The sequence below is a fragment of the Diadema setosum genome, chromosome 10 (assembly GCF_964275005.1).
Source record: "Diadema setosum chromosome 10, eeDiaSeto1, whole genome shotgun sequence".
Taxonomy (NCBI): domain Eukaryota; kingdom Metazoa; phylum Echinodermata; class Echinoidea; order Diadematoida; family Diadematidae; genus Diadema; species Diadema setosum.
The window spans coordinates 28,951,290-28,962,328 of record NC_092694.1 but is presented as its reverse complement, the minus strand read 5'-3'; the positions used below and the strand labels follow the sequence as shown (position 1 = coordinate 28,962,328).

General features: G+C 39.6%; 1 protein-coding gene across 1 annotated transcript; it reads right to left on the bottom strand.

The window, feature by feature from the left end:
- Positions 1–6,628: 6,628 nt before the first annotated feature.
- LOC140233920 (allatostatin-A receptor-like) lies at positions 6,629–7,963 on the bottom strand. The gene has a single exon (XM_072314009.1). It carries the CDS (start codon positions 7,961–7,963, stop codon positions 6,629–6,631), a length of 1,335 nt encoding a protein of 444 aa, XP_072170110.1.
- Between the last annotated feature and the right edge of the window lie 3,076 nt (positions 7,964–11,039).

Below are 11,039 nucleotides of genomic sequence, written 5' to 3'. Positions count from 1 at the left end.
GGAACAAACGTTGTCTGTTGTAGAACGGTCGTCTCTATCGTTTTCTCTGATGGGGTAGTTAAATTCCGTGCAGCAACATTAACTTCCAGTGTTGTGGCTGTCTCAACTTGAAGATAGTTGACGGTTGTCGAGTGAGCATACCGTCTGCAAGACATTGCCAATAGGATCAGGAAAATACCGAAAAGTTCTCTTGCAGCCATGCTTTGTTTAATCCAGTTGATTTCAAATTTCTTCTTTTAGCCTGTGAATAACGTATGACGCAAGGCTGTGTGAACGAGTACACGTATTACGAAATCATCTTGAGACATGGCTATATATAAAACTTGATAGTTTTTTTTTTTGGAAAATTTATTGTACGACAGCGTTCAAAGATTATCAAAAACAAGCATTATTACAATTAGCGCTGATAAATACCAGGATTCATTTCACTAGCGTCTCTCAGCACTACATCATTGCAATAACTGCGATGTAAAAACAAATTGATTTGTATTCTAGCTGCTTATCTAGAAAGATGGGACACAAAGGTGTAGTATTTTTCTAATTTTCTTCTTCAAGAACTGCCTTATTTAAATTTACAATCTATGTACAGAGTGACAAACAATTTTGAGCAAATTGAACTTGCAGTTCATCTAGCTCTAGTTTAAACAAAAGATGCATACAAAAGCATAACATATAGAGGTATGTGTAAACATGTAAACTTGTATTTGGACTGTTAGAAGAAAGAAATTCTATATCTTTTAATGAAAATTACCGTATTTACGTACTTGTATATTTGTGTTCTTTCCTTCGTTTCAAGTAGTTGAACAATTTCTGTCTCCCTAAACGATTTGGTCAGTAAAAGAATTGCTAAAAATAAGCGAATGAGTAGGTATTTTGTCGTCAAGCATGTCAAAGAAACTATATCTGTACAGATTTAGCATATATTTATTAAAAAAACACCCCAAAGAATGATACAAACTTCTCTGGGAAGAAAATTCCTTTAAAGCCGTATATATTGTGACGAGAAAGAAACAAGAAATGCTGTCTTCTCCTTACAGGTTCGATTCCCGTTGGTTCCTTTCCCCCAACATATTAGTTTAAAAAGAGTAGATTAGCAGTTGTGATCTTACAAATTTCATTCATACAGCGGGAGGCAAATTGAAAAAAAACACCCATATTTTCGTTATTAGACAAATCGTACCTACACAGATTATAAACGAGTGTATGATTAAAACGTTGTGAAAGAAAATACCTTTGGAGCCGAATATGTTAGCTCGAAAAAGATATGAAAAATAAGCGAAACAAGTCGTGGAGATCCTGTTGGATACGTTCCCTCAGCACAGAAGTCAATGAGTCGCAGAGGTATCCTAGCATATACCAAACGCTGATAGCAGGGGTTTTAAAAGTGACATTACAGATATTAATCCTAGTGAAACTTTTCGGCAAACCACCAGACCTCCAAGACGCGCTATCGAGTCAATGTGACGAGGAGCTTGCTATTTCCACCCGATAGGAGACGCTCGAGAAAGACTGATACCACATCAGTGAAAACCAAACTGCCGTTTAACGCATCTTATATCCGTTCTCACAGTATTCATCATCATCATCTTCTTCTTCTTCTTCTTCTTCTTCTTCACCATCTTCTTCTTCTTCCTTTAAATCAGATTGTGCTTGTTAAATGGTTCAAAAAAGTTTCAAAACATGTGAGGACTCCAAGCCGAGAAAACTTCTGCTGAGATGCTCTTTCTACGCTTTACGAAATTTTGAAATGAGGAAGTAAAGACTAGCAGCAATCGAAAAAGGAAAAGAAAAAGGAAAAACTCTCGTGAGCATTCTGCTTCGAAATGTTGTTTTCACAGATAAGTTAGGCAGATGGTCGAATGGAGACCATTAAGACATTGAATAGATCTTAATGAAGCATGATTGATATACCGATGCAGGGATTACATTTGAAACATTCTTTTCAAGATATGACAACTGCTGTAAGAGTGAGGAAATCAATAAAATCAATAAGAGACGATGCACTGAAAATTGTGGGAAATAATAAGTATCAATTCATACGCTTAGAAGATGGATTAGAATGGCGAATGCTTTTAACTCGGGGGCACAAGAACTCTATGGAAATAAAGATAGAAATAACTGAGTAAGATATCCATAATCAAGTCTAATATTAAAGATATCGACTAAAACAGCAACATGAGGGGTAGTAAAATCCACACACACACACACACAAACACACACATACACCCACAAAAACAAAAAATACCAACACGATCAATAAGAGCTACAAATCAGCCCTAATGTTGCTCTTTTCTTTGCTATGATGCAGAGATGAAAATGTTCCAATATGTTAGTAAGTTGTTAGTATGATACATAGTGTATTTATTGTCTTTATATTACTTTTACAAGGGGATTTCCAAGATGGTCATGGCGGTCATGTGTGTACTGCGGTGTACTGCATGTGCGCGCGTGAGCGCGTGTGTACATGTATGTGTGTTGGGTTTTTCTTGGAGGTGGAAAATGAACAGAAGAATTGACAAATTTTCAAGATCGGAACCAGCTAAAGACGTAAAAGAAGAAAATTGTCAGCTGGTGGTTAGTTTCTCGTTAAATCCGAGGAGGCAGGTTAGGATAGAAAGAGAAAGAAAATAAAAGAAGGAAAATAGAAAGGCGGAAGGGGGGCTAAATTGATCACGTAATGCATGGAGCAATCCCCGAGTATGATAAGCTTTTACCATACCGTAAGTAACCCATACGAGTATTACAATCGTGCTCTTCAAGTATTTCATAATTATGTTCAGCTCTTCTTGAAAACAACAACAACAACAACAACAACAACAACAACAACAACAACAACAACAACAACAACAAAATCCTCAACGTCCTAAAGGACAACATGGACGATTATGATAATGATAACCATGAAGTCATGTAATGCGCCATGTCTGTCACACAGTGGCACTCCTGGCAGCACATGACGCAGAAAGGTATATAAAACCTCCTCTCACAATGCTTCATAATAGGAAAAGACTACAATTGAAAGAAAATACATAATTACTGAAACAAAAAAGTTTTGAGTTCTTTCTGAAACAGAGGAAATGAGGTCTTTATTCTCAGCTCAAGTTGCAAAGGCAATGAGTTCCAGAGACCAGATCCAGACTGGGACCCCGTTTACAGTGCGGCCGAGACCGGCCTCAATTGCGCGGCCGAGCCTCGCAATTTTGTCCGTTTACACTGCTAGGCTCGGCCGCGCTTTTGATTCAAACCTTTCAATATTTTGTCGTAGTGGCGCTCTGCTTGTAAAAAATGCAATTTGGTACTGTCTGGTTTTCAGACCCTTTGCCAAATGAATTCCGTGACGACGAAGTCGCCGTTCGGGCAAAGGCCTTTGCCGAAGGAAAGAATCCTTTGCAGGACAAAACCACCTTAAACTATACTAGTTTTCGACGTTGAGGGGGTTAATATCCTGAATAGCGAAAGAAACATGCAGAGGGTTTGAAAGGCAGACTAAAATTGGCCGCGCAATTGGCCGCGCATTTGGCCCAGTTTGCGTTTACACCAAGAAAAGGCCGGGCTCGGCCGCGGCCGAGCCGCGGCCGAGACCACCTCCAGAGCGAGGCCAAATGCGAGGCCAATTTTGGCCTCGCATTTGGCCTTTTGCGCGTTTACACTGAAGCGGGGCTTGGCACGGCCGCGGCCGAGCCGCGACCGAGCCTCGCACTGTAAACGGGGTCTTAGTGAAAGCTCTATGACCCCGTTTACAGTGCGAGGCTCGGCCGCGGCCGAGCCGCGGCCGAGCCCAGCCCCGCTTCAGTGTAAACGCGCAAAAGGCCAAATGCGAGGCCAAAATTGGCCTCGCATTTGGCCTCGCTCTGGAGGTGGTCTCGGCCGCGGCCGAGCCGCGGCCGAGCCCGGCCTCTTCTTGGTGTAAACGCAAACTGGGCCAAATGCGCGGCCAATTTTAGTCTGGCTTCCAGACCCTCTGGCCGTACTGTTTCGCTATTCACGATATTAACCCCCTCAACGTGGAAAACTAGTATAGTTTAGGGTGGTTTTGTCCTGCAAAGGATTTTTCCTTCGGCAAAGGCCTCTGCCCGAACGGCGACTTCGTCGCCACGGAATCCAGTTGGCAAAGGGTCTGAAAACCAGGCTATACCAAATTGCGTTTGTTTACAAGCAGAGCGCCACTACGACAAAATATTGAAAGGTTTGAATTAAAAGCGCGGCCGAGCCCAGCAGTGTAAACGGACAAAATTGCGAGGCTCGGCCGCGCAATTGAGGCCGGGCTCGGCCGCGGCCGAGCCGCGGCCGAGCCCGGCCCCGCACTGTAAACGGGGTCTATGCCCCATGAATGATGGGTGCGAGGATATTATTGTTGAACTTGTTTGCAGAATGACATTTTCTTTATTAAAACACTGACACTGTAAGTCGCTATTTTTTACTTCATTTTCTTTCACATCATGAAGTTCCAAGAGCATGATAAACAATAAGGTAATGAAAACAATTCTATATAAATCTCATAATAATCATTTCATCATTTTCAAAGAGACATAACAGCAGAGAAAGAACACAATACGATCCTGGTTAAACACAAGACCCTTAAAATCTAGGCCTAAATTCAGACCTTTTGTCATAACACAAATACAGGCAAATGGAACCAGTTTACTTATTGGTTTTTTTTTTCGTGACTATAGATGTGGCCAACAAACTGTGTAATGAAATTTATAATAGAAATCATAGGCAATGAGTGCATTTTATTTATTTCTTCAATAATTCACTGTTATTGGTAAACTGATGGAGGTTCAAATAAAGGGACGATCACAGTCGAAGAGCAAAGAATACGGCTTATTGTACACTGCAAAAAGTCGAGTATTGAATATGAAACACCGAGCTGGTGTTAAATTTCCTGTGCCCATTTTGTTGTGTTAAATCAACACCTCCGGATGTCACTTCAAAATATAAAACTTTTTGTGTGTGTGTGTGTGTAGATAGGTAATTAGTCACTGTTCTTCTTGCTAATTTCCTAACTTTAACAAGGACAAACAAGAACTTTCCAATAAAGTACTTATTTATTTTTTTTTTTTGAAAAGAAGAAGCTGTGAACACATTTACACCGCAGTAACAACAGTTGGTGTGTTTCCCTATTGACACTGGGCTAATGTTATATCGTTGACATAAACACCAGTAATATCAAATCAACACTATGTGGTGTCATTGTTGAATTAACACCAGCGCAGTGACAAAATACCACCAGCTACAATTGTATGTCAAATTAACACCACGAAGTGCCGGGTAAACACTATTTTTTTTTTTCAACACCGTCACAGCTTCCTTTCTACACCTGTCGGTGTGGTCCTCTATTGACACATAACTGGTGTTAAATCTGTGCAGTCATGTCCATTTTTGTGCTAATCTTTCTCGGTCGGCTTCTTTCCATAGACTTTGGGGGGGGGGGATACAAAGACTATGAATAATCATTGAGGATTGAGGATTTGAGCTTTGAGGATTGACAATTTTCTCAATAAAACACTAAAGGTGCACGAGGCCGTTGAATGACAATCGTAAAAATGAAAAAAAAAAGCGTCCTCGTGTTGAAGGGAGGATAAGTATACCCTCCCAAACGAGAGCAAATTGCCTTGACTACTAGTATTTTAATATTCTACTCATACTTTTAATGAAAACAAAGGGAATTTAATATTTTACAAATAATGTGCACCATACATGACATTTTCAGATCTGCAAAAATACAAAATCTCCCTCTTGTGCGAGGTGGTATCACCTTCCACACGCTTCCTTGTATGATTATTTCCCTAAATATATTTTTCTTACTTTTCAGATAGAAGCAAAAATGGAATATTTCACTTAAAAAGTAATCCATGAATTTCAAGTTTGAAAATGCCAAAATCTCCCACGTGTGAAACAAAAGTAGAAACAGTAGAAAATGAATATTTTAAAAAAAGGAGTGCACTTTATCTCTGAATTTCAAGATTTAATATGCAAAAATTTATCTCGTATTGGAGGAAGTATTCTCTTCTCACACTCCCCCGACACTATTTTGAATATAACGATTGTTTTTCCTGACTTTTCAAAATGGTGCACCAGATCTCTGAATTTCAAGTTTGAAAATGCAAAAATCTCGCTCGTGTTGGAGGTTATCTCTTCCCCTGGCACGGTCGCTTTTTTTTTTATGAGGTGGTCAAATAGCAAAATCGATTTGATTTGCATGTTTCACGTGTGTAATATCCATAATGATGTTCTTAAAATATGGCTCTAAATCGATTGATTCTGAGTCACTGCAATTCCCCATTGTTGTTGTCGACGTTGTTCGTCCATCTGTATCGATGAGGACCATGATTTGCTATTTATTTATTTTTCTTTTTTTACTGATTAGTTGTATGTGTTCGATGGTGGTTTATAAGTCCAATCTGCAAGCCGCGGAACTGTCAGCCGCAGGCTCCACACTTCTGCGGCCGGACGCTGGATGTCTTTTTTTTTTTTTTTTTTTTTTTTGTAATTTGGACAGTTTGGTACTTAGTTGTTGGAAACCGATGAAAACAACTCAGTGCGACTCAAACAATAGCTATAATAACAGATCAGAATTTTAAGATTACATTTCTCCAAAGCAAAGGGGCGTTTAATAACGGAATCATTAAACATTTTCAGTGTGGCTATTTCGGGTTGATTCTTCTTGAAATCCAAACAGGGCAAAAGTACTTATCTTGGTGCAGGTGAAGAATTTCACGAGAGCTGCGCGGAATTGCGCGTTCCAGATCAAATACACGATGGGATTGGCACAAGAGTTAAACAGGGCCAGCACAGCAAGCACACGATCAACTGGTCCATACAGAAAGCTGGACTCTAGGACACGTATGTTATACAGGAAAAAGGCAGTGGAGTTTGGACCCCAGCACACAATGTAGATAATGATTACGATGAGGAGCATTCCCAAAACGCGATTCATGGCCACAAGGTGTCTGAACGATGCAGTAGAGTGGTCACCATGTTCGCTGGTCCCCGTAAAACGTTTGGATTGCTTATAGAGAGCGCGAGCAGCTAAAAGCTGTGTTACTAACATTATCGAGGCGGGAAACACAAAGCCGAAGACGAAATAGACCAATGCAAGGACCATCTGTCCCGCGTAGGTTAGATGCTTTACTTGGCAGGAACTGGAAGCCTTGTTAACGCCAGTTGTGAGTGGGAGATCGGTTGTCAGGCCCGTAGCAGCAAACCAGATGAGAACGATGCCAAAATTCACGTATTGGCGTCTCTTGTAGCGGTTCCAACGGATAGGGTGGACAACTGCGGCATATCGCTCTAGTGATGTTGCACTCAGCAGGAAGATTGAACTCAAGACGCTTACCCACGCGATGAAAGACGTGAAAACAAAACGGCAATACATTTCCGCAGTGGTTGTTTTCGGGACGTGAATAGCGACCGGGATCGGGAAAATAAAGACAGATGTGAGAAAGTCCGCTGCGGCAAGACTCCCGACGAGAGTGTCGGCGGAGCTTCTTCCCACACCGCGACGCAACAGAACCGCCAAGACAAGTGCGTTCCCACCCATACCAAGCACTGACAGGAAAGCCTGGATTCCCAGCCGCAAAGACCACGTGATCGGTTTCCACACCCAATCAGCAATGGTATGAGGTGTCCTATGGGTTCCACTGCTCCGCTGTGCTCTTATGTCATCGTAACGTGTTACGTTAACCTGACCCTCTCCGGGCGTGCAAGATGAACATACATTCTCGGCCCCCAGCGACAATATTTCAGTTTGAAACTCTTGAACAAACGTTGTCCGTTGTAGAACGGTGGTTCCTAGTGTGTTCCCTGATGTGGTTGTAGAATTCTGTGCAGCAACATTAACTTCCGGTGTTGTGGCTGTCTCAACTTGAAGATAGTTGACGGTTGTCGAGTTCTGAGCAAACGGTCTCCAAGACATTGCAAACAGAATCAGTAAAGTGCCGAACGTATCCAGTGTAGCCATGCTTTCTTTACTCCTGTCGATCTTTAAAAAACAATACAGATTATTATCATTCTTTTTTTTTTTCCGAGGTGGGGAGCTGTGGAAAACAATTTAGGTAGAAAATTGTGAGTGCCAGGACTACACGTAATGCGAAATTTTTGAGACAAACTTGGCAGACCTTTTTTTTTTTTTTTTTTTTTTTTAAATATGAAGATTAAGATCAAGATTGTTTGATACTTTTGAGGCCAACAACTGCGATTCAAAAAACAAATTGATGCATATTATAGGTGCTGTGCTTGAAAGTTTGGGCACAATGGTGTAGGTTTTCTTATTTTCTTCCGAAAGTATTGCCTCACGAGAATTTGCAATCTATTTTACTAATTGGAGCAAATTTTTACTTGCAGTTGAACTACTTTTAGTTAAAAAAAAAGTGTATAAAAAGATAACATTCAATGGTATATGTAGAAACATTGTAGGAAGACTTGTATTTGGACTGTCAGAACAAAGAAATTATATCTTTTAATGGAAATTACTGTATTTTATGTATTTGTGTATTCAAGTGTGCTTTCCTTCATTTCATGGAATTGAAAAAAAAAATATGTGTGTCACTAAACGGTTTGCTAGGTTGAAAGATCTGTAGCAAATTAGGGAATGAGTAAGAAGATAATTTTATTTTGTGATGAAAGAAATTATATCTTTAAAGAATTATCATATTCACCAAAAAAAAAAATAATCGAAAGAAAACTTTTTAAAAAGAACATACCTCTGAAGCCGTATACGTTTTAACGATAAAGATACGAGAAATCAGCGAAACAAGTCTTGGAGATGCTGTTGGATATGTTCCATCAGCACGAAGTCAACGAGTCGCAGAGGTATACCAAACGCTGTACTTAGCAAGGCTAAGGGAAAACTTCAGACCTCTAAAATGTGCTATCGAGTCAATTTGACCATGAGCTTGCAATCTCAACACGATTGCAAATACTTGAGAAAGACTCCTGCTATATCTGTCAACCAAACTGTCGTTTAAGGCATCTTATATCCTTCCTAACTGTATTCTTCTTCTTCTTCTTCTTCTTCTTCTTCTTCTTCTTCTTCTTCTTTTTCTTCCTCCTCCTCTTCTTCTTCTTCTTTAAATCAGATTTTGCTTGGTAAATGGCTCAAAAAGTGACAAAACATGTGAGGACCCCCAGCCAAGAAAACCTGTTTTGAGATGCTCGTTCCACGTGTTACGAAATTTTGAAATGAAGAAGTAAAAACGAGCAGCAATCGAAAAAGAAAAAAAAAAATATCTCGTGAGCCTGCTGGTTTGAGATAGTTGTTGTTTTCAAATAATTCAGAAGGTAGGTAGATGGTCAAATGGAGACCATTATGACATTGAATAGATCTGAATGGAGCGTGATTGGCATACCTATGCAAAGATTACATTTGAAACATTTTTTTTCCAATATATAACAGCCGCTGTGAGAGTAAGGATATCAAAAAATCAATAAGGCACAATGCCAAGAAACTCGCGGGAAATATTGAGTATCGATTCATACGATTAAGAGATGGATAAGAATGGCAAATGCTTTTAACTCTGCGCACAAGACCTCTGTGGAAATAAAGATAGAAATGAAAAATATTCATGAGAACAAAAAAAAAAAGGAAATCTTCAACGTCCTTATAGACAACCTGGAGACTTGGCAGACTTTCTTTATTAAAGCACTGACGTTATAAGTCTCTCGCTATTTTGTTTTTCTACCTCATTTTCTTTCACCTCATAAAGCGCCACGAGCGTGATAAACATTTTTTTTTTTCATTTCAATTGATTTATTTTCATTCTTATTCCAACAAAACATTACACAGAATAAATCAGGAATTATATCATATTAAACATATACATTCGACTTAGCAAAGGTTAAATGATACAGATAAACATAGGAATGCATACAGGCAAAATACAAAATTATGCTTCAGTTGAGAGAGAGAGAGAAAAAAAGAAGAGGTCCTCTAAAAAGCAAGCTTGTATATTGTGAACCACTCATGACAAGAAAATCTAATGAAATACTTATTTGCAAATACTTAGCACAAATACTTAGCACATGTGTAATTCAAGACAAGACGGAACAAAACAGGAGAAACACGACATGACGCGACTTTACAGAATATATGGAAAGAATTGAAGGGAAGAAAGAAAAAAGAGAATCAATACACGCTGAACAAGGGAAACGGAAGAGGGAATTGAGGAGGTGCTTCAGACAGCTGGTGGCTGCACGCAGCTGTGCAATGATTATGATGGCTACCTCATATATTGATATACGTAAAATGAATTCAGCGATTGATTGATGTATTGATAAACAATAATGAAGTCATAGCAGTTCTATAATAAAAGAGATGTGACAGTAGATAAAGAACATAATATACTCCTGGTTAAACACAACACGCTATCTTGAACTGGCACCTGTGCTTTTGGGCATGTGAAATTCAATGACGTATTAATTTGAAATGTATGGCAAACATCGAATACCCGCCGTTTTTAATTCAAATATATGGCCGCCCCGACAAACTGTTGAAAATCTTAAGTTCTGAATGACGAATGACTCTGATTGTGTGGACACCACTGTTTTAACATGCTGAGTTAAGAAACGGAATAATGAGATATGTCTGATACATGGTATTCCCGCAATTTTGAATTCAAATACGGCGCTGCCAAGACAAACTTCACAACTAACATTCACGGGCATGCAAAAAGAAAGTGGGCTGCAGGAGTACTATAGAGGGGCTTGACTGCAGTAGCTTTCCCTATCCTATGGCTTATCTCAGTGTAGAGGGAGAGGGAACTGGAGATGGTCGACATCTGTCCAGTGATCAAGAGGTCGTAGGTTCGAATCCTGCTGCCCGATTATGTATGCCCATGGTTATGACTTCTATACTGAACACTAATCAACTCGATGCTCGTTTACGTCGATGTAGGGCAATTTGTCAATCAATTGCAAAACAACAACAACAACTCGACCGAAGAATTTCCTGAATTCGATGCAAATAATGTTTCAATGCTATTCTTTTCCTATGGTCTTCTTTATTTAAATATCGAATATATTGCTGGCGAAATGTCTAT